Source organism: Fonsecaea erecta (assembly GCF_001651985.1).
Source record: "Fonsecaea erecta strain CBS 125763 chromosome Unknown Scaff5, whole genome shotgun sequence".
Classification (NCBI taxonomy): domain Eukaryota; kingdom Fungi; phylum Ascomycota; class Eurotiomycetes; order Chaetothyriales; family Herpotrichiellaceae; genus Fonsecaea; species Fonsecaea erecta.
The window spans coordinates 1757740-1779989 of record NW_017387248.1 but is presented as its reverse complement, the minus strand read 5'-3'; the positions used below and the strand labels follow the sequence as shown (position 1 = coordinate 1779989).

The 22250-nt window shown below is 54.2% G+C and overlaps 7 protein-coding genes across 7 annotated transcripts; 4 read left to right on the top strand and 3 right to left on the bottom strand.

Moving 5' to 3' along the window:
- Positions 1 to 5096: 5096 nt before the first annotated feature.
- Positions 5097 to 6788, top strand: AYL99_06705 (hypothetical protein; the record flags this gene model as incomplete). The annotated part of the gene is made up of 3 exons (XM_018838214.1): positions 5097 to 5258; positions 5314 to 5441; positions 5498 to 6788. The coding sequence occupies 3 exons, from the start codon at positions 5097 to 5099 to the stop codon at positions 6786 to 6788; spliced, it is 1581 nt and encodes a 526-aa protein (XP_018692774.1).
- Positions 6789 to 10710: 3922 nt separating this feature from the next.
- On the bottom strand, positions 10711 to 12321 carry AYL99_06704 (hypothetical protein; the record flags this gene model as incomplete). Its single annotated transcript, XM_018838213.1, has 1 exon — positions 10711 to 12321. The coding sequence occupies one exon, from the start codon at positions 12319 to 12321 to the stop codon at positions 10711 to 10713; it is 1611 nt and encodes a 536-aa protein (XP_018692773.1).
- Positions 12322 to 13493: 1172 nt separating this feature from the next.
- Positions 13494 to 16182, top strand: AYL99_06703 (hypothetical protein; the record flags this gene model as incomplete). Its single annotated transcript, XM_018838212.1, has 2 exons — positions 13494 to 15755; positions 15811 to 16182. 2 exons carry the CDS (start codon positions 13494 to 13496, stop codon positions 16180 to 16182), a joined length of 2634 nt encoding a protein of 877 aa, XP_018692772.1.
- Positions 16183 to 16585: 403 nt separating this feature from the next.
- AYL99_06702 (hypothetical protein) lies at positions 16586 to 16975 on the top strand (the record flags this gene model as incomplete). Its single annotated transcript, XM_018838211.1, has 1 exon — positions 16586 to 16975. One exon carries the CDS (start codon positions 16586 to 16588, stop codon positions 16973 to 16975), a length of 390 nt encoding a protein of 129 aa, XP_018692771.1.
- Positions 16976 to 17038: 63 nt separating this feature from the next.
- On the top strand, positions 17039 to 18814 carry AYL99_06701 (hypothetical protein; the record flags this gene model as incomplete). Its single annotated transcript, XM_018838210.1, has 1 exon — positions 17039 to 18814. One exon carries the CDS (start codon positions 17039 to 17041, stop codon positions 18812 to 18814), a length of 1776 nt encoding a protein of 591 aa, XP_018692770.1.
- Positions 18815 to 19608: 794 nt separating this feature from the next.
- On the bottom strand, positions 19609 to 20139 carry AYL99_06700 (hypothetical protein; the record flags this gene model as incomplete). Its single annotated transcript, XM_018838209.1, has 1 exon — positions 19609 to 20139. The coding sequence occupies one exon, from the start codon at positions 20137 to 20139 to the stop codon at positions 19609 to 19611; it is 531 nt and encodes a 176-aa protein (XP_018692769.1).
- Positions 20140 to 20693: 554 nt separating this feature from the next.
- AYL99_06699 (hypothetical protein) lies at positions 20694 to 22185 on the bottom strand (the record flags this gene model as incomplete). The annotated part of the gene is made up of 2 exons (XM_018838208.1): positions 20694 to 21905; positions 21955 to 22185. The coding sequence occupies 2 exons, from the start codon at positions 22183 to 22185 to the stop codon at positions 20694 to 20696; spliced, it is 1443 nt and encodes a 480-aa protein (XP_018692768.1).
- Positions 22186 to 22250: the final 65 nt, after the last annotated feature.

Here is a 22250-nt window from a genome sequence, read left to right as displayed (position 1 = left end):
GGGGGGGTGGATGTAAGTTGGGTGGGTGGGAAGCTTAGGTGAACGGATAGTTTGGTGAGTAGTAAGTGGCCAGGCGCAGGGCTGTGGTGGGATGACGAGTTCGCTCTGTCGTCCTCTCCAAAATGCTGGTGCTGGCTGATGCTGGAACTGGAAAGGGCAGAAGGTGATGGACCAGTCGAACTGGGATTGGAGCTGCCTCGCTACAGCCGAAGCCACGGCGAACACGCAACCTTCCGGACGGGCACCACTGCACTATCCAACAGACAGGGGGGACAGGGATTAGGCATGGTGATCAGGATCTGAGGGAAGCCTACTAGCCCGAGCCGTGTCGCAAGATGCGCTCAGCGCCAGCGCCCAGCAGCACACCTCCCCAAAACGTCATGGTTGGGGGACTAGACGCGTTTGACCCGGTTCTGACAATTAACCTGCCGCTTTGACCAGAGATGGGAAGGATGTGTGATTACGGGGATAACCAGGACAGAGGGGAAACACTAGAGCAGGGGATAGATCGGGTTCAATGACATGCTGTGCATTAGCGGGCACAGAACAGTGGTTGGATTGAGCAAGATTCTTACTGAGAAGGGAGCTTAAAGAGAGAGGCCATACTCGGTGAGCCCTAGTGTCGAGTGAAAGTATATACTGTACGGGCCATGGTATCTGTAAAACCAGAATACTGATACTACTGCATACGGTTGACGAGACCGTGACTGGTACCTCGCAGACTGGCAAGCATTGGAGATGTATCTCAGGGACTGTGAAGAACAACAACAACACCAACAACATCAACAAACCTCTCTCCAACGCCCATTGTCTGTTCACAACAACAGTACTCGGTACAGTACGTCAATAAAGGGAAGGTGGTGGGCGACCATTGCCACCAGTGCATTAATCCCAAGCCTCCAAGAGACTTTTTCCTTTTCTCCAAACGCTAACCACCCCGGAACGAACCAACCATCGTGTGCTCAAAGTCAACTGGCGTGTAAACGGCCTTGACACGGACCGATCAACGACGGTGCCGACTGCGATCACCACCGAGGCTGCTGCTGGTGTTGGTGCTATTGAATCATCTGTCGACAGACAACCTCTCGAGCCTTTACCATCGGAGGCAGCACCACTACACTGATTATTGATGGCGTTTGTGGCTTTTGTCATCACAGAAGGCTCTCTCCTCTTCAACGCCCTGTCATCTCCGGCCCAGGCTGTTGGAAACGTCCCAAGTAAGTATTCAGGAAAAGACAAGCGGCCCCGGGAGGCAAGCTCGTGCCACGTCGTCATGAGAGTTTCACGAAACCACGAGTCGGTCAGCGATAGGCCTTGATCATGGCCACATGCAGTGTCAAAAATCCCTCCTGGGCTAGTGCCAGACTTGTTCAACCGTCGGGGAACTGGCCTCTAAGATCCTTCTCTAGCCTTGTGCTCCGAGGTCTGTATTGCCCAGTCACAATTATTACATACATACAGAGCGTCAACGCCTCCTCGTATAGCTGACGAACATTACGGCAAGCGAAGTCATCGCAACCTTTGGACACCCCAGAACCACCCGCTTGCATGTTTCCAAACTTCCAGAAACTCGAACCTAAGCTTGTGGGAAAATGGATGATGCTTCTGCTGCTGCTGTGCTGCTTGCTGCTTTTTCCTTGCGGATCCGCACCGTCGATCTCGCTGGGTTTTTCTTCCTTACGGTGAACGAATACGGACCGGCAGCCCAATCAAGGCAACGGGCAAAGTGGTTCTATCCCAAGTATAGCCCTGGTAAGCACTCTATTCGACATAAGCACTATCTGCCTCCCGCTTGCTCCATGCCTGACAGCCCGACCTCTGATAACTTGAAACTTCCTTGCTTGCCACGAGGGGGCCGGCTTTTCCAGCCACGCACAAATCGACAGGCCCTGAACCATTTCGCAGTAACCCGACCACGCGCTCACCGCTAACCCCGTTCTGGACCTCTGCTCTGGAGAATCCCGGTCGATTTTCGAGTTCACCAGACCTCGGAATAGCACAAACACGAAACGTGCCCTGTCCCCCATCATCAACCCCCCAAACTTTCGGGTTATAGGCAAAACTATCTGCCAAATTCTGCATCATACGCAATGTCGGATATTCTTTATCCAGCCTGACTAACCCTTCTATAGTGAGATGACTCCCAACAGCGCTGATATCCTACCTCTGCAGGCAAGCGCCGGACCCACTAGCCGGTCGAAATATGGCTAACGTGCCCCATCTCGTTTCTGCTGTCTCCAACATCAACCAACATTTCGAGATGCCCACTCCATATCGATCTTCATCAGCCAATTGTTTCATGTCAGTCCCAAAGGACCAGCCGTTTGATAATCGCTTTGAACCGGCTGTCCACGAGGAGCCTGTGGTGGGATGACCACCCTCCCTAGCAGACGACGTCTCCATCTCTAAAATTGGATGAGAAACCGTTAGACGAATCTTCGCGAGTGGGCAACCCCAATGCCCTTCCGCACGCCGGGGGCACGCGCAAGCTGCTGCCCGGAATCTGACAAATCAATATGTAGTCACCAGCTGGTGCCAGGCTTGTGAATTCCCTCATTCACTCTGCGTGCTAGTGCCCAGCCTCCTAGCTTGCGAATATCAAAGCTCTAATCGTCTGTTTGGGGAAGGACCAAGACACTTTGATATTGGCCAATTGCAATGACAAAGGTTCTTCTGCCACCGATCTCCAGTCAGAGTCAGTTTGGGAGGAGTCAGAAGCGTTGCATCAGTGCTCCTTCGAGGCCTTCTTCTCTGCAATCTTCATGAATTTCACAAAAGGACTACGGTAAACCGACATGTCCCGCTATCAGGTGCTGGGACCGTCCATGCACTCAAAGTTTACAGCCGATATCCGGGGTCCTGCAAAGGATCGGTATGCCCCCTTCTGCTCACACCAGTGCACTTAGTCATTCACCTTAGTGAACACCTACTGCGTGCGAAAGAGGCTAAATGGCCCCTCCGCCTGCACAAAGCGACAGGACCCAAGGTATGTGCGAGTGCGGGAAGGGATGTGCTGTCAACCAGTCACAGACCCGTCTATTCTGTCTGATTCCGAATCCTTGGCGGGTCACGTTTTTTTGACAGTCGAGAGTAGCTGGTGTCGCGAGAGTCCAAGGCCATTTTCTAATCCTTTGATATCCACCTGCGTCGGTTTGCAATAGCCTCCTGCATCGAACGCGTGGATGGAGCCAAAGAGTGTTTTGTCCGACTCTCTCTCTCTCTCTTCTCCCAAGAATTCTGCTTCGTCAGGGAGCTGACTTTGCTTCGTCATGTTCCGGAGCTCCCAGGCAGTTTGTTGATCTGCCCAGAGGCGTGGACAGCAAGCAATCCCTGATAACCAGCTCTTTGATGAGCGGCTTCTATGAGCTGGAACCACCGGCTTCGACGTTGGCTGGGAATTCCCAATAGGTGGTCCGAGTCCTCACCGTCTTAGGACAACAATATGGCGTTGATCAAGAGCATTCTTGCCTCATACAAATGTGGAGTGTCGTGGCCAGGTCTTCCCGCACGATAAAGGTGATTGCCACATTTACCCCGCGTGGAGAGGTCTTGAAAGATTCAACGTTCCACGAGGTCTAGGCCGTCGTTTGGGGGGACGCTCTCCTGGGAGGAACGACTCTCGCGTAGAGAGTTGGAGCCTGAATCCTCGAAGCAAGAAATGTCTGTCACATCGTATGCCGCCAGCCACAACGGCGGATTCGAGGTTAGCCTCTTTTCAAAGAGGCTGACTGACAGGACATAATCGAGCACGATGGGCCATGGGCGAATGCTCCGTTTCATCCCACAGATGGTCTTGCTCTTGGTGCAAACCCTGTTGGGGTGACTTCACTCAAAGGAGCACCCAGGAAGAGAGGGACATTCGACGGGAGTTCAGCCAAACGATGCAAGGAGCATACGTTGCTGGTTTGCATGTTGAATACTCCCTCATTCCGTTGCTCCTCCTGGAGCACCTCGTCGGCTTTTGCACTCGAGGCCCTCGCCAGGCTGATTAGCTGTCTGTTAGCCCTCCGGAGAGTGGCCGGTCAGGTGGTCTTCGCAGGGTAAAGGCCTTGAAAAGCCGCGTAGATTGTAGACATGTGCTCCCAGGTACATAAGTCGCGCTGGATCCTTCTGGATTCTGGACTCCAGACTTCCACAGCTCCAGACTCCCTGCGGTGGTCTGAGGCCAGACGAGGCGCTATACACAACAAAGTCAAAATCAGCAGAGCCATGGGAAAAAATGATCTCCAGCCAGGTTGTACTTGGCCTGAGACTCCTGCAGAGAGGAATCCACGGTTCTCCTTGTCTTTGGCTCGTGTTACCGTCTCTTGGCCCGTTCTGAGTTTCTGCTGAAGGCTTGTCCATGTTCTATCGTCTTCTTTGGTGGGGGGGCATTTTCGCTCAGGTCTCGCTTAATATCTTTTTCCCCGGTAAAGAAGAGCACAAGAGACAGACAGCCTCACATATCTCGAGAGAAGTGTCAGAATTGTCCTGACCCGGTCAGTATCCTTTTTTAACATGCGGTTCACGCGTTGCTGAGGGCTATTCCTACTAATGATTAGGCGTATTTGGCTTCCCCGATCAACCAGGGTTTTTGCACCATGGACTTGTCATGGAACTTTGGGTGTGCCCAGCCCTATGGTTGCGGTCTCCAAACTGCGCCCCCGCCATGCCTATCCGAGGCCCTTCGCGTTGTTTTTTCCCCCTGCTTGTTCTTGGTCATGCTCACCCACTATGTACCGGGGACCTCAGCACCACTGCACCACACGGGGATGTCCACAGTTGTCCCTAGCCTCACTCGCGTCGCACGCAAACTTCAAGCAAGAATGGGATCCAAATGACCCCCATGACCCCCGCCCGAAAGTCTGCGCTCCTTTGCCACATATCGCCCGCATTCTCGACCTGGCGTCGTCTGAGGACATGCATTACACTGCTCACCAGCAGTAGCGCAATCCAGAAAGGGACTTGGTGCTGATCAACTTTTTTGGACCTGCTCGTCGAAGCTCTAGCACGCCGCCGAGATGCTTGGGACTCGCGCGTCCAGACGATATATCTACGCTCTCGTCCTGCATCATCCTCCTGGCCCAACCTAATCACCGATACCCATAATTGACCAGATGAAGAAGCCAGACACAACAGAAAGAAGTGACAGTGGTCCAGAGACCTTGGTTGAGGAAGAGATGGGAACAGTTGACCCTCATGGAACAGACCAAGAGTTTCTGAATCCCCGGCCATCCCAAGACCCGCAGGATCCTCTGAACTGGCCTCTATGGCTCAAGGTTGGTCGACGGATTGTGTGACTGGAGGCCCTGAGCTCCTGTTGATCTGCTACAGATTCTCATTCTGACCCAAACGTCTCTTCTGGCCGCAATCGGCGGTCTAAATACTGCTGCAATAAACCCTGCTACGGTGTTGCTGGCCCAAGACTTCGGGATCAGTAAAGTTGCCGCTTCGTACCAGACGTGAGTCTTGTCTTGACAACACCACCTCGTCCCACCAATAACTGACTGGCGACCAGCACCGTCTGTATAGCCCTCAACGGAATAGCCCCTTGGCTATGGATACCTCTCTCGAACAAATATGGTCGACGACCGGTCTACTTGGCTACCACCTTTCTGGGCTTCATTTCCGCCCTGGGTTGTGCATATACCCAAACCTATGGCCAACTCATTGCCGCCCGTGTCTTCAATGGGTTCTTTCCCGTCGCATTTGCTCTCGGCGCTGCCACCATCACGGACTTGTTCTTTTACCATCAGCGTGGCAGAGCCATGGGTTTCTTCACGGTGACTATGGTGAACGGAAGCCACCTGGCTCCCATCGTCGGAGGCTTGCTGGGCGAATACTGCGGTTGGCGATGGATCTTCAAGTTCGTGGCCATTGTGGACGCGATCATGTTGACCACTGCTTTCTTCTGTCTCCCAGAGACACTATTCCTCCGGAAAGGGAGTGTCGACGTGTCGAAGCCGGACTGGCTCAAGCTGCCGGCTGAGCGTCGGCCTCGTTTCACCAAAGAAGTGTACTTCTCCCGCTTGCGACTGCGTTCGGATTTTCCTGAGCGGAGACTGAGGCCCAATCAATTTGTCCTCCCTGCGTTGAAGATGGCCAAATACCCCTCAGTAATATTTCCGGCTCTCTACTACGCCACCATGTATGGCTTTGCGTCCATCCTGCCGGCGGTGACGGTCGCCACAATCTTCACGGAGTTCTTTCATTGGAACACCCTGACGATCGGCCTCACCTACGGCGCGTCTCTCACCATCGGAGGCGTCCTCGGCGAATGTGTCTCAGGCTGGGTTGTTGATCGCATTGTCACTCGAGAGCGGAAGCGACTAGGTCATGATCCGGAACCAGAGGTGCGACTCAGGGCCATCTGGATGGGTGAGATCATCGTCCCCGCTGGACTTCTGATCTATGGTTTCTGCCTGCAATACCGTACGGTGTGGATTGCGCCGATTCTCGGGATGGGCGTCGCGTGCTTTGGCCTGCAAATCATCACCACCACAACATACACATACGCAATTGACTGCTACCGCACAGAAAGCAGCGAGGTGGCGCAGCTGTTCAACTTCATCCGCCAGGAAATCGGGTTCACTTTCGCCTTCTACGTTGTCCACCTGGGAAACAAGATCGGGTACCAGTGGACCTTCCTCATGTTCGCCCTCATCGGCGGGATATTGGCCTTTATGCCGATGCTTTTCGTCATCTTCAAGGGAGAACAATGGAGAAAGAGACTTGGAAAGCCAGTCGGCGTCAATATCCTTGACACCATGATGGAACCGGCGGACGAGCATGGTCATGGCTCTGGATGAAACCAGATCAGAGAGCCAAACATGCGAGATGAGATATGGGCTTATGAAACGCATGGGGGGATCGCGGACGGACATGGGAATCTAAAATCCCATACTACATCGGCGGCAGCCCTGTCAAGCAGGGCTTCGGCTAATGCAAGTCATCTGCCAAAATCATGCACCAGATCTCTGCACGGTGGGTGTTGCACGATCTCGGCACGACCCTGCGGGTATCACGGCTCTCACTGCTGCACGTCAGTTGTACATATACATATACGGGGTGACATCTCACTAACAGATCTGGGCGACCAGATGGTGCGAGCCCGAACCGAGGATGGCGCCAGCTGGCCGGGTGATTTGCGTGGGAGGATTATGGCGTTGATGCTGCTCGCTGGATCCCGGAGATTTTGCTGGTACACCTCGTCCCCTCTCTTTAGCTGGACCCCCATTAGATGTGGAAGATGGTCCGCCCGGAGGGACTCCGGAGCACATCATCAACCAACCACCGGTCTATCTTTCGTCGTTTAAACTTCCGACAGATTAGAATCAGTTCTGCTGAAGAACCTTGCAGCGGCGCAGCCGTGGGATATCCGTCTATTTCCGCGTGGAATTTGTTATTGTGCTGTCCAGGTGCATGCAATTCAAATGGCCCTGGGGTGTAACGGAGTCGTTCGCCAGAGACCGGGTATAAAATGGCAAGAGATAGCGGTCCTTCCGTCTTCGGGATATAAGACTTGCCAGATCTCGACATAAAAATTCCAGCACATCCTCCAGATTCTCGGTTCTTATCTTACGCTGCAACAAAGAAATGTGCATTCCTATGTTCTAGTCGGGCAGCGAGTTCCGGACCAGATACCCTTGGTTGGTACCATTCGTGGATCCGGCCGACCGAGCTTGTATAAAGCAGGCTTGAATCTCCTATCTACGAGTTCCTCCGCAAGGACCACCGATATAAAGGGTCTGTCTGGACGAGCAATCCCCTTTGCTTACAATGATATGCCATAAAAAAGCAGACAATGTGGAATCGTGAGTTTGACCCTTTAACTGCAAATCTCACAAGTCCACGAAGAGGACGCTCCGACAGTCCCAAGGTCTTTTCTCCTTCTCCTTCTCGAACTCCTAGGACGAGGTGGAGCTTTCTTCTCCTTTGGCCAGCAACCTGGCTATGAGGACCTGCATTTATATGGCGCGTCTCTTTGAGATGAAGTGAACCCACGGTACCACGCCACAGTAAATCATCGGCGGCCATCTTGCTGTACGAAGTATCGGATATCGAGGAGCTGTTGGCCTGTACGAATTTCATATGACAATACAGCACGCGAACGAATCTTGTGTGTCACGATACTACTCGTAACATGCCACGTCCGGCTGCTTTCGAGTCATGACCTGAGTGGACATCCCTGTCTACTACGCGGGCATCAAGCAGGAAACTTGCCGGAGCACGGCCGCGCTCCGAGGTTCGAGATAGCCGCGGCGGCAAGGGCCTCTTGCTCTCTGGTGCTGTGCGAGCTCCGAGCTCTCGAAAATCAGCGAGACGGCCTCGGCGGGGTCCTCGTAAGTGCCCTATTCTAGCTGCCCGCGTCAAAGCAAGTCTCAGCGCGAGAGAGTCCCGACCCCAGTCGTGATCCCTCTCTAAGAGTCTGCAGACCGGGATGCGTCCATGATGGCTCCTCCCGAACCTGGAAGGACGAGTAACCGGGTGTTTTCTCCCGCTACAGGTGTTCGGGAAACGTTCCCGACAGTCGCGGGCGGAAGGGAGGGAAGAAAGATATGGCGTTGCGTGGGAGCATGGTCTGCCCACTTAGGCAGGTGCTGTCTTCCGGTAAAGGACAAGTACGAAGTCTCTCACAGGGTAGGACCCAGCGCCAGTTCAGGCGAGGTCAGAAAACTGTGAGTGTGACGCTTTCGATGGTGGTGAGGAGAGGTGAGAGGTGCGGTAAGAAAATAAGGGGAATGAGAGGTTGGAGATGCGCGGCAAAAGACGGGGGGAGAGAGGGAAGGGCTGAGTGAGGGTGCTGGAGTCTGGATGCTGGGTCCTGGGTCCCTGGGTCCCGCGCTGGGCAGGAACGGCTTGAGAGCACCTAGTAGACGAGGCGTTTGAGAGGACGGGCATTCGCCGGCCGGGGGAGAAGGGGAATTGGGACGACGGGGGTTTTCAGGACCAGAGAACGAAGTATAAATACAAGACGACGAGGAGCGAGGGACACTCGAGAGATGGACGGCAGGTTATGCATACATACATATTTACACCGAGTACGCCGATATTCACATCTCTGCGTAGAACGTGGAGGCACAGGATAATAAATAAGTTGGGGTGGGTATACCACACTCGTCGTGACCTTTCTGAATGTTTCTCCATGTCGTGTCTCGGAATTGCTTCTGTCTTTAAGAGTATGATAATATAACCCGAAGCCCGAGATTGAAAAGGGAAGGGAGGCCATTCGGTTTCGTCTTGGGATCCTGGCTGGGTCGCCCACGAAGCCATTTCGCAGCTAGCTATTATCTACAAGACAACGAACCAAAGCTTCTTCTGTCTACCTGCCCGAGGGTGCTTGTTTGTTTGTTTGTCTTCTCTGCAGAGAGAGAGAGACAGACAGACAGATAGATAGGTGTTCGATCCATACGTCCGATCGATACATAATGTACATTCATACATACATACAGTAATATACCCAACATGGACTACCATCTAAGGACGGTGGCAGGCAGACAGGTAGCGAGACTCTGTGTCCGGTTCCGAGTCTCAAGTTATCAAGTCTCCGTCAGCTGTGGAAGTATATACTACTTGTAGTATGTGTTTGTCCTGGCTAGATGCATGGGCATGCATACATACATATACACGCCAGCTGAGATAGATAGATCGACAGACAGACAGACAGACAGACAGATGGCCTGAGAGAGAGGGGAGAGAGCAGAGGCAGAAGCAGAGGGGAGGATAGAACGAGGAAGGGAAAGGGGAATATAAATATATATATATATATGTGTGCGTGCATGTCTGTCTCCACGTAGTAATAGTCCTCCCGGCCTGCTTCCCAAGTCCCCGAGTTCCGTTATGAAATCGGTGTGTAACGTTGTCGAATTTCGATATTATCGTTTGTTGTTATCGATGTTGTTTTTGTTCCTTGCCCTCATCTCGCTGGCTGGCTGGCTGTCCCTGAATCCTTCCTGTGCCCGATCCGATGCCTCCCAAGGACTACAATGTGGCTTCCTACCGCTCGGCGGGAACGATATTACACGACGGGGGGAATTCTGTGCCTGCCTGCCTGCCGGCGTCCCTTCCGTAGTAGTAGTAGTACTACTGGTACCGGGTGTCGAGGACATACAATACGTCGTCCATTGTTGTCAGGGCACATATACTGTACATATATATCCCTAGCGTACTGCTCACTGGATGCAACTTACCCACCACTGGGACATCACCCGATGCCATGTCCTTCATTCACGTACATAGCTTATCAGCCAAAGTGTATAGAGATCGAGGAAGCATAGAGTCTGGCAAAAAAAAGACGTCCTCCCACAAACCCGGATAGGGGGCAAAGGTCACAGTTTCTTCTATCCACAAGTACCTGTGTACAGTAGACATGCCAAATAACTTTTTCGGTTCTGACGCTGACTTCACACTTTGTCGATCCCAACGCCATCATCGTTCCTCATGGGTCGCGGAACTGAAACATTGGTCTCAACGGGCCCGGTAAAAGTGGATATAGAATGGAAATCTATTGGGTAATGCCTTCTTGATGTTGGTGGAGGGATTGCTGCTTTTATCGCTGTGGAGTCAGTAAGCATATCCCCGTACGAGCACAACCGGTGCAGTTCTCCCCCTACCAATGCTCTCTCTGATCTTTTGCAGTCTAAATGCAGTCAGTATCTCGGCTCTCGTTTAAAAGCTCTCAATCCCGTACTGGAACTCGGCTCTCGGTGGCCTCGCCATGAGCAAGCACCTTCATCCATTCCATCCTCCAAGGTCAAGCCTAGCATTTCCACTGACAGCTCTCATGACCCCTCGATCACCACCGTTGTTGCCTGTTTCGAAGTTCTCATCTCCCACACGATCGGCTTCGAGCTCGTCCCTCCATATGTCGTCTGTAGCCGGGGACAACATCTCTGCTCGATTTCCGCCCGTGGCGGCAGCGTCAGCCTCGAGCGCACGCTGCATAAACCGACTCTCGTCCCTGATCCTCAACCTCTGCAATCGAACACCTTCAGCCTGCACACTTCTCGTCAATTCCCGGTTGCGCCGTTCACGCATATTGATGGCTCGTGCAGTTGGACTTTGCTGGGCGGTTTCCCGATCCCAACCTGGTCGATCACGGTGTGCAACAGAGACCGATCGGATGCGGAGCATTCCCGGAGGTGCCGTATATACAGCATCTTGCTCCGTGATCAGCGGATGCCTCGCCACATCGGCGGGAGTTTGAGGCTGAGAATCTGCAGGGAGTGAATCATTGTACACGGCGTAGGAGCTCCCGTCCAGATATCGAGGTCTGTGAGGGCGAGGCTCAGTGCGCGGTAGGGTAGCAGCATTACGAATCGGTGTCGGTGTGCTGGGCAGTCGAGGAGAGCCGGGAGAAGCAGGTTCTTGCCCGAAGTAGTCGTTTGCTGGCGTTCGTGGAAGAGGAGGTGAGCTTGGCATATCTGTTATGAAATACATCTGTCCAAGGACGTCGCTGCTGCTTCGACGGCGTCCTAAGGTAGGTTGAGCAATGTCTGTGCTGGATCTATGCACGGAGCCATCACCTGGTGCTGATTCTGTTGCTGGACTTGCGAACATGACGTCTTGTGCTGGATATATTGGAGCCGTGGTATGGATCGCGGGTGGCAGTTCGAGGGGTGCATCCTCCAACGAGTCGTCCAAGGAGATCTGATTCAGGCTGTCCAGGATCTGATCCTGTGTCAATGTTTCGGCCACAGAGTCCTGCTCGGAGGACTGGTATGGGTAGGTGTGACTTCGTCGCTTGTACTTTTTCCGCATGGGTGTGGCTGTCGGCACAGGAACCGGTCTTCCCTCTTCTGCGTCAGGAGAAGGACGCTCTGGTGACACCACCTCCGCAAATCGAAGAAGCGAGCTCTTACGAGGAGCATGTTGATTGAGGTGCAGGGTCGGTCCGAGGGACCTGGGCGACTTGGGGCTCCCGTTGGGAGAATTTTCACTTCCCTGACCGAGAATGTCTGAAAGGTGGTCTGGGGGCTCGTCTTGGAACTCTTCAATATCGGGAGAAAGATCCGGGAAGCAGGTAATCAGCCCATCTATGGACTCGGAGGAACCGTGACAAACAGGACTCTTCTCCTTGCCTTGGTCTCTGTCACTTTCTCCCGGCGACGGCTGGGGACGACGGTAGGACAACTCGACGGTACTCGAGGTTGACAGACCGAAGCCTTGCAGGCCAGGATAGACTGCATCTGCCGCAGCGTTGCGATAGTCGTTCAGATAGCGGATAATGTCATCCTTCTTGAAGCCTTGCCTCAATAAGCCTTGATAGATTTGCGTCTGTCGGAGATGGAACTCGATATCGCGCTCCGACAGGGACAGGCTGCTGGGCGGTAAGCGAATCATGATGCAGTAGTTAGTGATGAGAACAGGATCCCGGCTACGAATCCGACTTGATAGGTTTGAGACAGAAAGAAGTGTGTATCCATCAGGGCATCAGGCGAACAACCGCCATGGCGGAGGGAGGAACGTCACCTTCGCAGTCTCCTCGTGTCGCCATGCGAAGGGGCAGGAGCGACGAGGGTGGCCACGGAAAGATGTGGCCTTTTTACCTTGGACATTTATAGCAACATTTGCTGTGGACATGATGATCATGGCCATGATGGACGGAGGCTGACAGCTCTCACGTCGTGGGCTCTTCTTCAGCACACCACAATCCTGCCAAGTCTGCCCGCCATCATCACACAAGATGTCTTGTTTTTGGGAGGAGTCCTGCGTACAGCGTACAAGGTCGAGAAAGCTGTCGTCGACCCCCCCAGGAAAGCGTTTTACGTATGTGGATGCCAGGAAACCCACATCTCGCGGCGGTAGTGGTCACATGAACTCCACCGCAATCTGGCGTCAATCTGCGGCAGACCTGACTGACTGACTGACAGAGGGAATCATCTCAGGGCTGGTCGTGATTTGGGGGCTTTTGTACGAGGTACTGGGTACTCGATACTCGATACGCAGCACACAGTCATTTGCAATATAGGAACGAGCAGATCCGGCGTCGAGGTTCGCTCGGCTATGGAACAGCATTGGCTGATTGGTGGCTAATCATCTGTCTAGGGAACAGCGCTGCGCTGCGCACACCAACAGCCATCATCCTCACCATTCACCCACCATTCACCAACTTCTCGCTCCTGTTGTTCCTTCATTCTTCCAATACGCCCTGCCCACGCTCGCTACCCGCTACAAGAAGCTCCCTGCCCCTCGGCGCCATCGACGTCGGCGCCACAACGGGAAACACACTAGCATCAGACTGCTCCCTGCCAGATCAGAGCCCAGGGGACTCGCAGTCCGCAATCTGAAACGACTCGCAATCTGTGTCTTGCACCCTCGCACCTCGACGAAACATTCCACACCTTCGCTGCTGCTGCTGCTGCTGCTGCTGCTGGTCCTGCCGCAGCGATGAGGACACCAGAATCTCTTCTCTAATCAAGCCGCTCACCACAGAGACGTCATCGGACACCTCGTTCCTCCTCTCCAAGCCACATCGTCCACGAGTCTGAATCCGACCCCCCCCCGGTGCCACGATGGCCGACCTCTCACTTGGCCCGCTGAGGATTGCGAATCCCGACGACGCTTCGCCAGACACCGCCCTACAACCTCAGGCGTCCGCCTCTCAGTTCCCCCGGGTTTCGCCCCTGGTCGACGCCGATGGGAGGACAGAATATATCTCCGCCACCCCTCAACGCTCTCGCAGCCCGGTATCCCCAATGGAGTCCGAGACCAGCCCCGAAGACCTCCCATCCCAGGCGGTAGCTTCCTCCCCGTTCTCGTCAATACCGTCGAATGCGCCTTCTCAGCCTACGTTCCCCCAAAAGAACGCGTCTGCAGAGCGGCTCGCCCCGCGACAAAACATCCCCTATAATTATCAAGATCAGCAACAAGCACAGTTCCCTCAGTACCCGACCATGATGCCTCAAAACCTCCACGACCCCCGGTCCAACGCCTCACGTCCAGGGTCGGCGTATTACACTCAATTGCCGGTCAACGGTGCCGCCGCCAATGGGGTTTCCCGGCAAGGATCGTATAGAGTTCGCAGTGATGGCTCAAGCTCGACGGGGTTTCCTCAACGGACGTCCTCCAAGCGCTCGGGGCTAGGAGATGTCGCGGGGGTGCCATCAAGAGACGATAGTCACACCGAGAGAGCATATGGTCAAGGACAATATACTCCGGGCAACGGTCCTTTGCCTCCGCGACGAACGTCTCGAGGCGTCGCGGGACCCCGCATGGGAACCACGCCCACCGGCACGACACCACTCTCAACCACCCCTATTTCCATTCAGACACCCCTGTCGAGTTCTCCGTACAATATGGAAGATCGGCCGTTGACCAGTGCCGAGGAATGGCAAGAACGGGGAGCCGCCGTCGGCCTCAAGAAGGAGATCGGGGCTGACGGCACCGTAGCTTACAAGCCGGTCAAGAAGGGCGTGAGGGACTTTAATTTTGGCCAGACACTCGGAGAGGGCTCCTACAGTACCGTCCTCGCCGCGACAGATCGAGCCAGTGGAAGACAGTATGCCATCAAGGTCCTGGACAAGCGGCATATCATCAAAGAGAAGAAGGTCAAATACGTTAATATCGAGAAAGACACTCTGAACCGCTTGACAGACCACCCCGGCGTGGTCAGACTCTACTACACATTCCAAGATGAGCGGTCCCTGTACTTTGTGCTGGATTTGTGTCCGGGTGGCGAGTTGCTCGGAGTCCTGAAGCGAATGTCGACTTTTGATGAGGAGTGTACTCGATTCTACGGCGCACAGATATTGGACACCATCGAGTACATGCATAGTCGCGGCGTTATACATCGCGATTTGAAGCCCGAGAACCTGCTGCTGGACGACAACATGCATATCAAGGTCACAGATTTCGGGACGGCCAAACTGCTTCCTGAGAGGCGAAATTCCGATGGCCGGGTCGATTTCGAACCTGATTCCACGTCGGCGGAGAATAGGGCCAACTCGTTTGTGGGAACGGCAGAGTACGTGAGTCCCGAGCTGCTGACCGACAAGAATGCATGCAAGGCGAGTGATATGTGGGCCTTTGGTTGCATTATCTATCAACTATTAGCTGGACGGCCGCCTTTCAAGGCCGTCAACGACTATCAGACCTTCCAGAAGATTGTTGCCCTCGACTACGAATTCCCCCGGGGCTTTCCAGACGTCGCTCGAGATCTGGTCGAGCGATTATTGGTTCTCGACCCTCAAAGACGGTTATCACTGGAGCATGCAAAGAACCATTCTTTCTTCACCGGGATTCGATGGGGTCGCGACTTGTGGAAGCAGAAGGCACCACGGTTAAAGCCGTATGTTCCTCCAGCGGCACCGCCCATCAAACTCAACGGCAGCGGTGCACAGGACAGCTATCCGCCCGACATTGTCCCTGGTCACAGCACGCATCCCACCATGCTGCCCCCCAACAACCAAAAGCCGCTGCCGCGAGTTGTCACAGAACTCCCACCCCCCAGCCAACTCGATATCGAATGGTCTCCTGTTCTCACGAGAAACAACGAGAGGATCCTCAAATTAGGCAATCTGTCGGTATTGTCGACGCCCAACCCCCACAGTCCGCACAGCAACGAAGCCGGAGGGAAACTGTCGAGATTGTTCGGTGGCAGCAACAACAAGAAACGGCAAAGATTGGTCATGGTGACATCGAGTGCCCGAATCATTATTGCGGCGGCTGGTGGAGAGGAGAAGAAGTCCAAGTCCGAGATCTCACTCCTCTCGCCAGGCACCGAATACTCCAGTGCGACAGATTCCAAGGGAGTGACTCAGTGGATTGTCAATACGGTAAGTTCCCCGTCATCAGGTCACTACTGAGATGGAGCTCTAACACACTGAACAGAAGGATCGACACTACGTGTTCGAGGACCCGAAGCCACAGTCTGGCGATCAGATGTCGACGGCTGTTGCCGCGCAGGAATGGCTGGATGCACTGGGGCGGGCACGAGAAATTGCGATATCTCTGCAGATGCAGAATGCCAACAACACGTACTCAAACGACGACGACGCTCTCAATCTCACGTCCTCGGCGTTGTCGAGTCATGCCAGCACCATGGACCAAGCGACAGATCTAAGTCCCCATAGTGTGAACCAGTCCCACTCGGGGCGAGGAATGCTGCACAAGCAACATTCAGGCGGCGATGCAGAGTCGCTGAAGGGGAGAAAGCGGTTCAGCAAACGGCAGTCCAAAAGTGGACTGACTGCAGTCTTCTAGAAAGAGTGTGGATTGTGTGGCGTTCATTTCTTGACCCTGAATTAGCATAGCATGGCAACTTGTTGGGCGAGATCAGCATGGCGATGGGGGTTTCATAAAGAGCATCGACACAGCGGCCGCTGCAACTGTAAAGAAGGGCTCTGACCAAAATCTAGAAGAGAGGATATATAGCTGTCGGAGAGGCTATTGATGAGACTAGCCACATCAACGGGACTTGCCGTTCGGATGATCTTTTTCTTTTCGATTCGATTTGCCTGGTTCCAGCCCGGTGCGTAGTGTCTGGAGTTGGCCACAAATGAGAGTGTGGCGTCGGCCTCGATGTTTGTGTGCCTTGGCTCAGCTTCCCTCACGACTGGCTGACATCAAACTTGACTCGAGCGGACCTGCAGCTGAACTACGCCTCATGCGGCCGTCGCTCTGCTGCTCCTTCGCCACTCCTCCGTCCCCTGGTAGCCTTCTTCGAAGAGAAGACGTCGAAAAACGCTTTGCTGAATGTCTTGACAGGCACTGCAAACCCGGGGCAACCCAGAGTTGTCAACTGGCCAAGTTTGCGTGCGACAAGCTCAAGACCGACCCGAAGTCCCTCTCGGCTGCGAGTCCATCTTGTGACCCTCGAGAAGTGCGCCCGACTTCCGTGGGCGACAACCCAAGCGACGCGTTCGAAAAGGCAGCTTGGTGGAGGGCAGTGGAAGAAGTGGGCAAGGGCGGTGACGAAGTCGAGTTCTACAACACCTTCTCCTACATGAGCTTTCCTCGGATGCGCACAGCTCCTCATGACAGCGACTCGGGGTGAAGTGACATGAACCAGCAAGCTGCTCCTCCCGTCCAGCAAGCAAACCGAACCTCACTTTTACCCATGGTTTCACGCGCCGAGCTCGCCGACCACCCTCTCCCTCACGCCCGTTCCCTCTCGCAGTCTCGAGCCGCGCCCTCTGTCGTCTCCCGGACCTCACGATCGAGACACCACAACCGGGGCCGCTCGCAGTACGGGGGCTCTTCTCATGTGCCGCAGAACGAGTTTCCCTTCTTCTCGCACACCGGGGACGTCGAGATAGTCGTTTCCTGCGATGGACAAGAGAAGAGGTACCTTCTACACAGTTTCACACTGGCGCAATTCTCGGGCTTCTTTCAGGCCAGCACGAGCGAACAATGGTCTCGAGGCCAACCGCAACTAAATGGCCACAATGTCCCGTCTGCTTCACGACCTGATCAGGTCCTGAGTGCCATCGGAGAGGAGTCGTCTCAAGTCAGCTCGACTCCTGGGCCTTCCATTCCTGCCCCTCCACCTCGAGCAGCAGCAGCAGCACCACCACCAACACTGGCACTGACTCCGAATCAAAGGAGGAGATGGAGGTTTGAACTCGACTGGGAGGATCTCGAGGAGGACGAAGAGCCTATCTTGGTCCAGAAGACGCCTGAGGGCAGTCTTTTTTCTGCTGCAGTCGTGCCACCGCCGCCACTTTCTCCGCCAGAACGTCCACGGCATCAACCCATTCACTCGTCCTTTTTCCGTTCCATGGCCAATCTGACCTTTTCCCATCACGGCCCGGCGACTCAATCCAGTGCACAACTCGCAGTGGCTGCCCCCGATCCATGTCTCACGAACCCGCTGCTCAGAGACTACGACAACCTGTTTCGCATTTTCTACAACTACGCTCCAGTCCTCAACTCCTCCAACATCGCCTCCGCCTATTCCGAATGCAAGGCTCTTCTGTCCCTCGCCGACATGTACGATGCTCTTTCCGTAGTTGGACCTCGGATCGACCATCACCTCCTGCGTTTCTCGTCCCGGCTCTTCAAGCAGATTGCCAAATATCCGCCGTCATATCTCAAACTGGGCTACCTTGCACGGAGTCGGACCATCTTCTCAGAAGCGCTGACCCACGTCGTAGGCCAATGGCCAGCCGCCCTGCCATACATCAAGCCGCCCAATCACTCTGGTGCCGGATACGAAGTGCCTCAGTCGGTCATTGATTTGATCGAAGACAAAGTCGACGAACTGGAGGAGTTGAAGCAGAAGGTCGAGACGAAGCTGTTCAGGTTGACTCTGACCACCACGCGCGGGGAGAGGGTCAATCCGGCCAATGACTATCTAGGCTGGTTGGCCGTCAGTCTCTGGCGCCAATGGTTGGCCGAGAATACGGCGCCCGAGATTCGAGGGATCTTGAAAAACAGCCCAAATTCACGACCCGGGAGCGGGCATGCGAATGCGAACATATCACAGAGTCCCCATGGCCGACCACTGCCGCAGGGAACGGTCGCCCCGAATTCCATGCCCCCGCCTCCTCCCTATCAGCCTCATGCGCCCGCGCCCTCAGCCATCAATACGGGTCGCATCTTTCGTCTGATCGGTTCTTCAAACCCCGACACGTTCCTGGCTCATGATGAGCTCAAACGGTTCCTCAAGCTCTCGCCGCCGGGCTCTTCTCACTCTCTTTATACGCGCGACAATCTCCGGCGATTTGAGCGCAAGATCGACGAGATCAAGAACGTCGCGCGGGACATTGTGAAGCCCTTGACCCGGAACTGCCTCGAACTGGATTTGAGGAGTCTGAGTGACGGCGGGGGTGGAGGACTGGGCTACCTGACGTGTATGAGGTGTGAGGAAGACGAATTGCCCTGGGAGCTTTGATTGCACGACCTCTTTTTTTGGGTTTGTGTGTGTGTGCACGCCTTATGACGAATGAACGAACGAACGAACGAACGATTTCACGATGTTTTTTTTTCATTTTACGGGGTGTTTTGATGATGTTTGTGTTTACGATTGTCGTATTTAGCTCATGTAGTTCAACCATTGATTGATTGACTGATTGACTGATGTTGATGTTGTTGTTTTGCTTTTGTTTTCTTTTGGGAAAATGAAATCATGAGGAGCCGAGAGCGAAACTGACTAACTAACTGTGTGTGTCTATGAGTCCGTGTGTGCATGCATGCATGCATGCACTATTCTGGTCGTGCGTGATGAAGGGGGAATGTCGCAGGTTCAAGGAGAAGGAGAAGGAGAAGGAGAAGGAGAGAGCCATTATGCATGTTATGTACATACTGTAAGTCGTGGCATGTGTTCTATTGGGCATGAAACACCCAGTCAGTCAATCCGCCAGCCCCCGAAACCAAGACAGTGTACTCGGTAGAGAGATAAACCGTGTGTGTGTGTGTGTGTGTGTGTGTTCGATCGTGTAGTGTGTGTGTGTGTGTGTGTGTGTGTGTGTGTGTGTGTGTGTGTGTGTGTGGATAGTAGATAGATAGATAGATAGGTGTCCCCCCCGAAAACATCCATGATTTGATCCAATTCAATTCAAACCAATTCAAAAGCAGACATGTGTTTAGCGCCCTTTCGCCGCTCTCGTCACACCCACCCGGCCGGCCGGTGCTGCCCTTCCTCCTTTCTCATCCTCTGACGAGCCTCGGCAACACCCTATGTCCCGTTCAGTGCTTTTGATGTCCATCATCATTTACCGGATGTGTCGGGATGTTGGTCCAATCCCAGGCATTGCGCCGCCCGAGGTGGTCGATCCGACGGGAGCAAAAGTAGTCGGGATGCTGCTGGGGTGTTTCCATTGCGTTGACGTTGACGTTGACGTCCGTGACACGCGTGACATTGTCGGGGCAGCGGTCTTCTTCTTCTTCTTCGCTTCCCTGCCCGTCATAGCAAGACTCGGTGTCTGCGTCGTAGCCGCGGTCGATGTCGTCGTTGGTGTCGATGGCGGTGTCTTCCCGCTCGAATTCCGTCACGGGGTCGTAGAGCCAGACAGCAAAGTTGAGACTGAGGCAGAGAAAGGCGTGGTGGGTGAATGTCTGGTGAGAGCCCGGAGCCCAGAGCGAGAGGCTATCAGGCAGGGCGGTGTTTGTGGCCATCCATGGAAGGATATAGGTCGTGACACGCTTGAGCAGGAGGTCGTAAGCAGCAACAAGGAAGATGAGACCCCGAAAAGAGGTTGGTCTGGGGAGGCTGAGCATGGTGATTGCTGACAGGTAGCTGAAGTTGTGGGGTTGCTGTGTACTCTTGTGTTTGTATTGTTGTTGTGTTGTGGATTGAAGGTTGTGCCGTTGTCAGGTAAACGTTGAGCAGGAGAGGATTGATATATGCGAGAAGAAGGTTGACACGCCGGGGCTGGCTAAGGCAACCCGATTGCACACAAAGATCGTGAGGAGTAAATCCCCCTTCATTGTCATCGGCGTCTCACTCTGGGGCGATGTGATTTTGTTTTCGACCGAGTACACGAAGCCCATGTCTCGTCGCGGCTTTGTTGGGGGATATTGAGTCTCATGTCGAAAGGGCTGGACCCAGCATTTGAAGCATCTTCGCTTGTCCACCTTGAGACTGGAGGCTTGCCTCTTGGGACAATTCTTTCACGTATCCCTGAGAACCGTCGTTGGGAGCAATGTCTGGCTAAGACACCGATTCGGGATGTTCAAGACAAGGCTGAGGTGTAAACGAAAACGATGTGAAACAGGACATAGAGGCAGGAGATCCGAAACCACGAAGATGTGATCTAGGACGATGCTAGCTTTCATACCCGGCCTAACCAGAGCAGCTTTTGCGGTGTCAGCCAATGGCCATGGTCTCTCCAAGTTGGTACAGCGTTTGGCTCGCTGCTCCGTTGTTCTCTTGCGGCTTTCAACTCGACCTGGTTGATTTTCCACGAGCGGAGCACCCACGTGCTGGCCGCTGCGAGCAGGAACATGCAGCCCACAAAGATTTGCGAGCTGAGGTAGCCCGACGCACTGACCATCTCCAGGGCAATCGGCTCCGCGAAAGTGGTGGGCACCACCAAGGACAGGCAGATCACGCCGAAGGAAGAAGGCAGCCGTTTGAGCCCGACCACTTCGGCGGTCACAGGCGTGACTGTATTCCAGAAGATGCCGCAGACGCATCCCGACATGAGAGCGAAGGCGATGAGGACGCCGTAGGATTTCGCCGGCACCCACAGGGCGAGGCAGAGAACTCCGGATACCGCCGTCATGATGGTCGCCATGTTGATACGGCCAAAAGCATCCGAGTAGTATCCAATAACAGGTCTGCCGATTCCAAGGCCAAGGTTGAGCACAGCGCCAACGACGGACCCTTGTGAGGCGGTGAGACCAATAGATGTCGCATAGTTGGGCAAGGAGTAGAGTAGCACAATATAGCCCAGTTCAGTCAGCACCCCCCAAATAACAACCAGAATTACCTCAATGTGGCCGTATTCGCGGTAGTTGAAAGCATTCTGCAAAGGTTGAACGGCCTTGTTGCGGTCTTTAAGCAAGAGCGAACACGCTCCGTTGACGGCGAGTCCGCAGAATGCCAATATGCGGTAAGCCCAGTTGATTCCCAAGCGCTGAACGATGGCGTTGGCCGCGAGATTGTACGCCAATCCTCCAAGGCCAGCCCCCGACGACGCAATGCCCATGGCCAGACTCCGGCGGGTGGAGAACCATTGGGGAAGAACAGCAGTCGCCGGGATATAGAGAAAGCCCATCGCCCAGCCGAAACACACCCCTTGGGTCATGAAGAGGTGCCATATCTCGGTCGCATATGAGGCGCCGAAGAGGGCAGCGAAGACAAGGACGGTGCCGACGAGAAGGGTTGCCCTCATGCCTAGGTGTCTCACGGAGATATTCACGACGGGGGCACTGAGCAGAGACTGAGAGATCGAGAGGCCGCCGATCAAGGCGTACTCGAGATGTGACGCGTGTTGAAAAGCAGGATCACTGAGATAGTGAGCGAGGAAAATACCCCAAGCCTGTGGCGCATGAGCTTCTACCTCAGTCTGCTCCTTTCAGGGCACTCACGCTGTTAAGTCCCCAAGTGTGGGCATTGATCAGGAAGACACAGGCCGTGCATACCCAGCCATAGCCACCGTTCGGAGGCACGTCTTCGGCAGAGACAGCATCTAGGGGTGGATTGTCCTCCTGTTGATTGACAGGTGGTTCCTCGAAAGCATGATGCCCATTATTGTCGGGCACAACGAGCTCAAAGATCTCGGCATCGCTATTGTCTTGGTGGTTGGGAGAGTTGGACATGGTCGTCGAAGGTACTTAATGCCTACGTATGAAAAGATGAGGCATACACTGTAACAGTGTTCTAA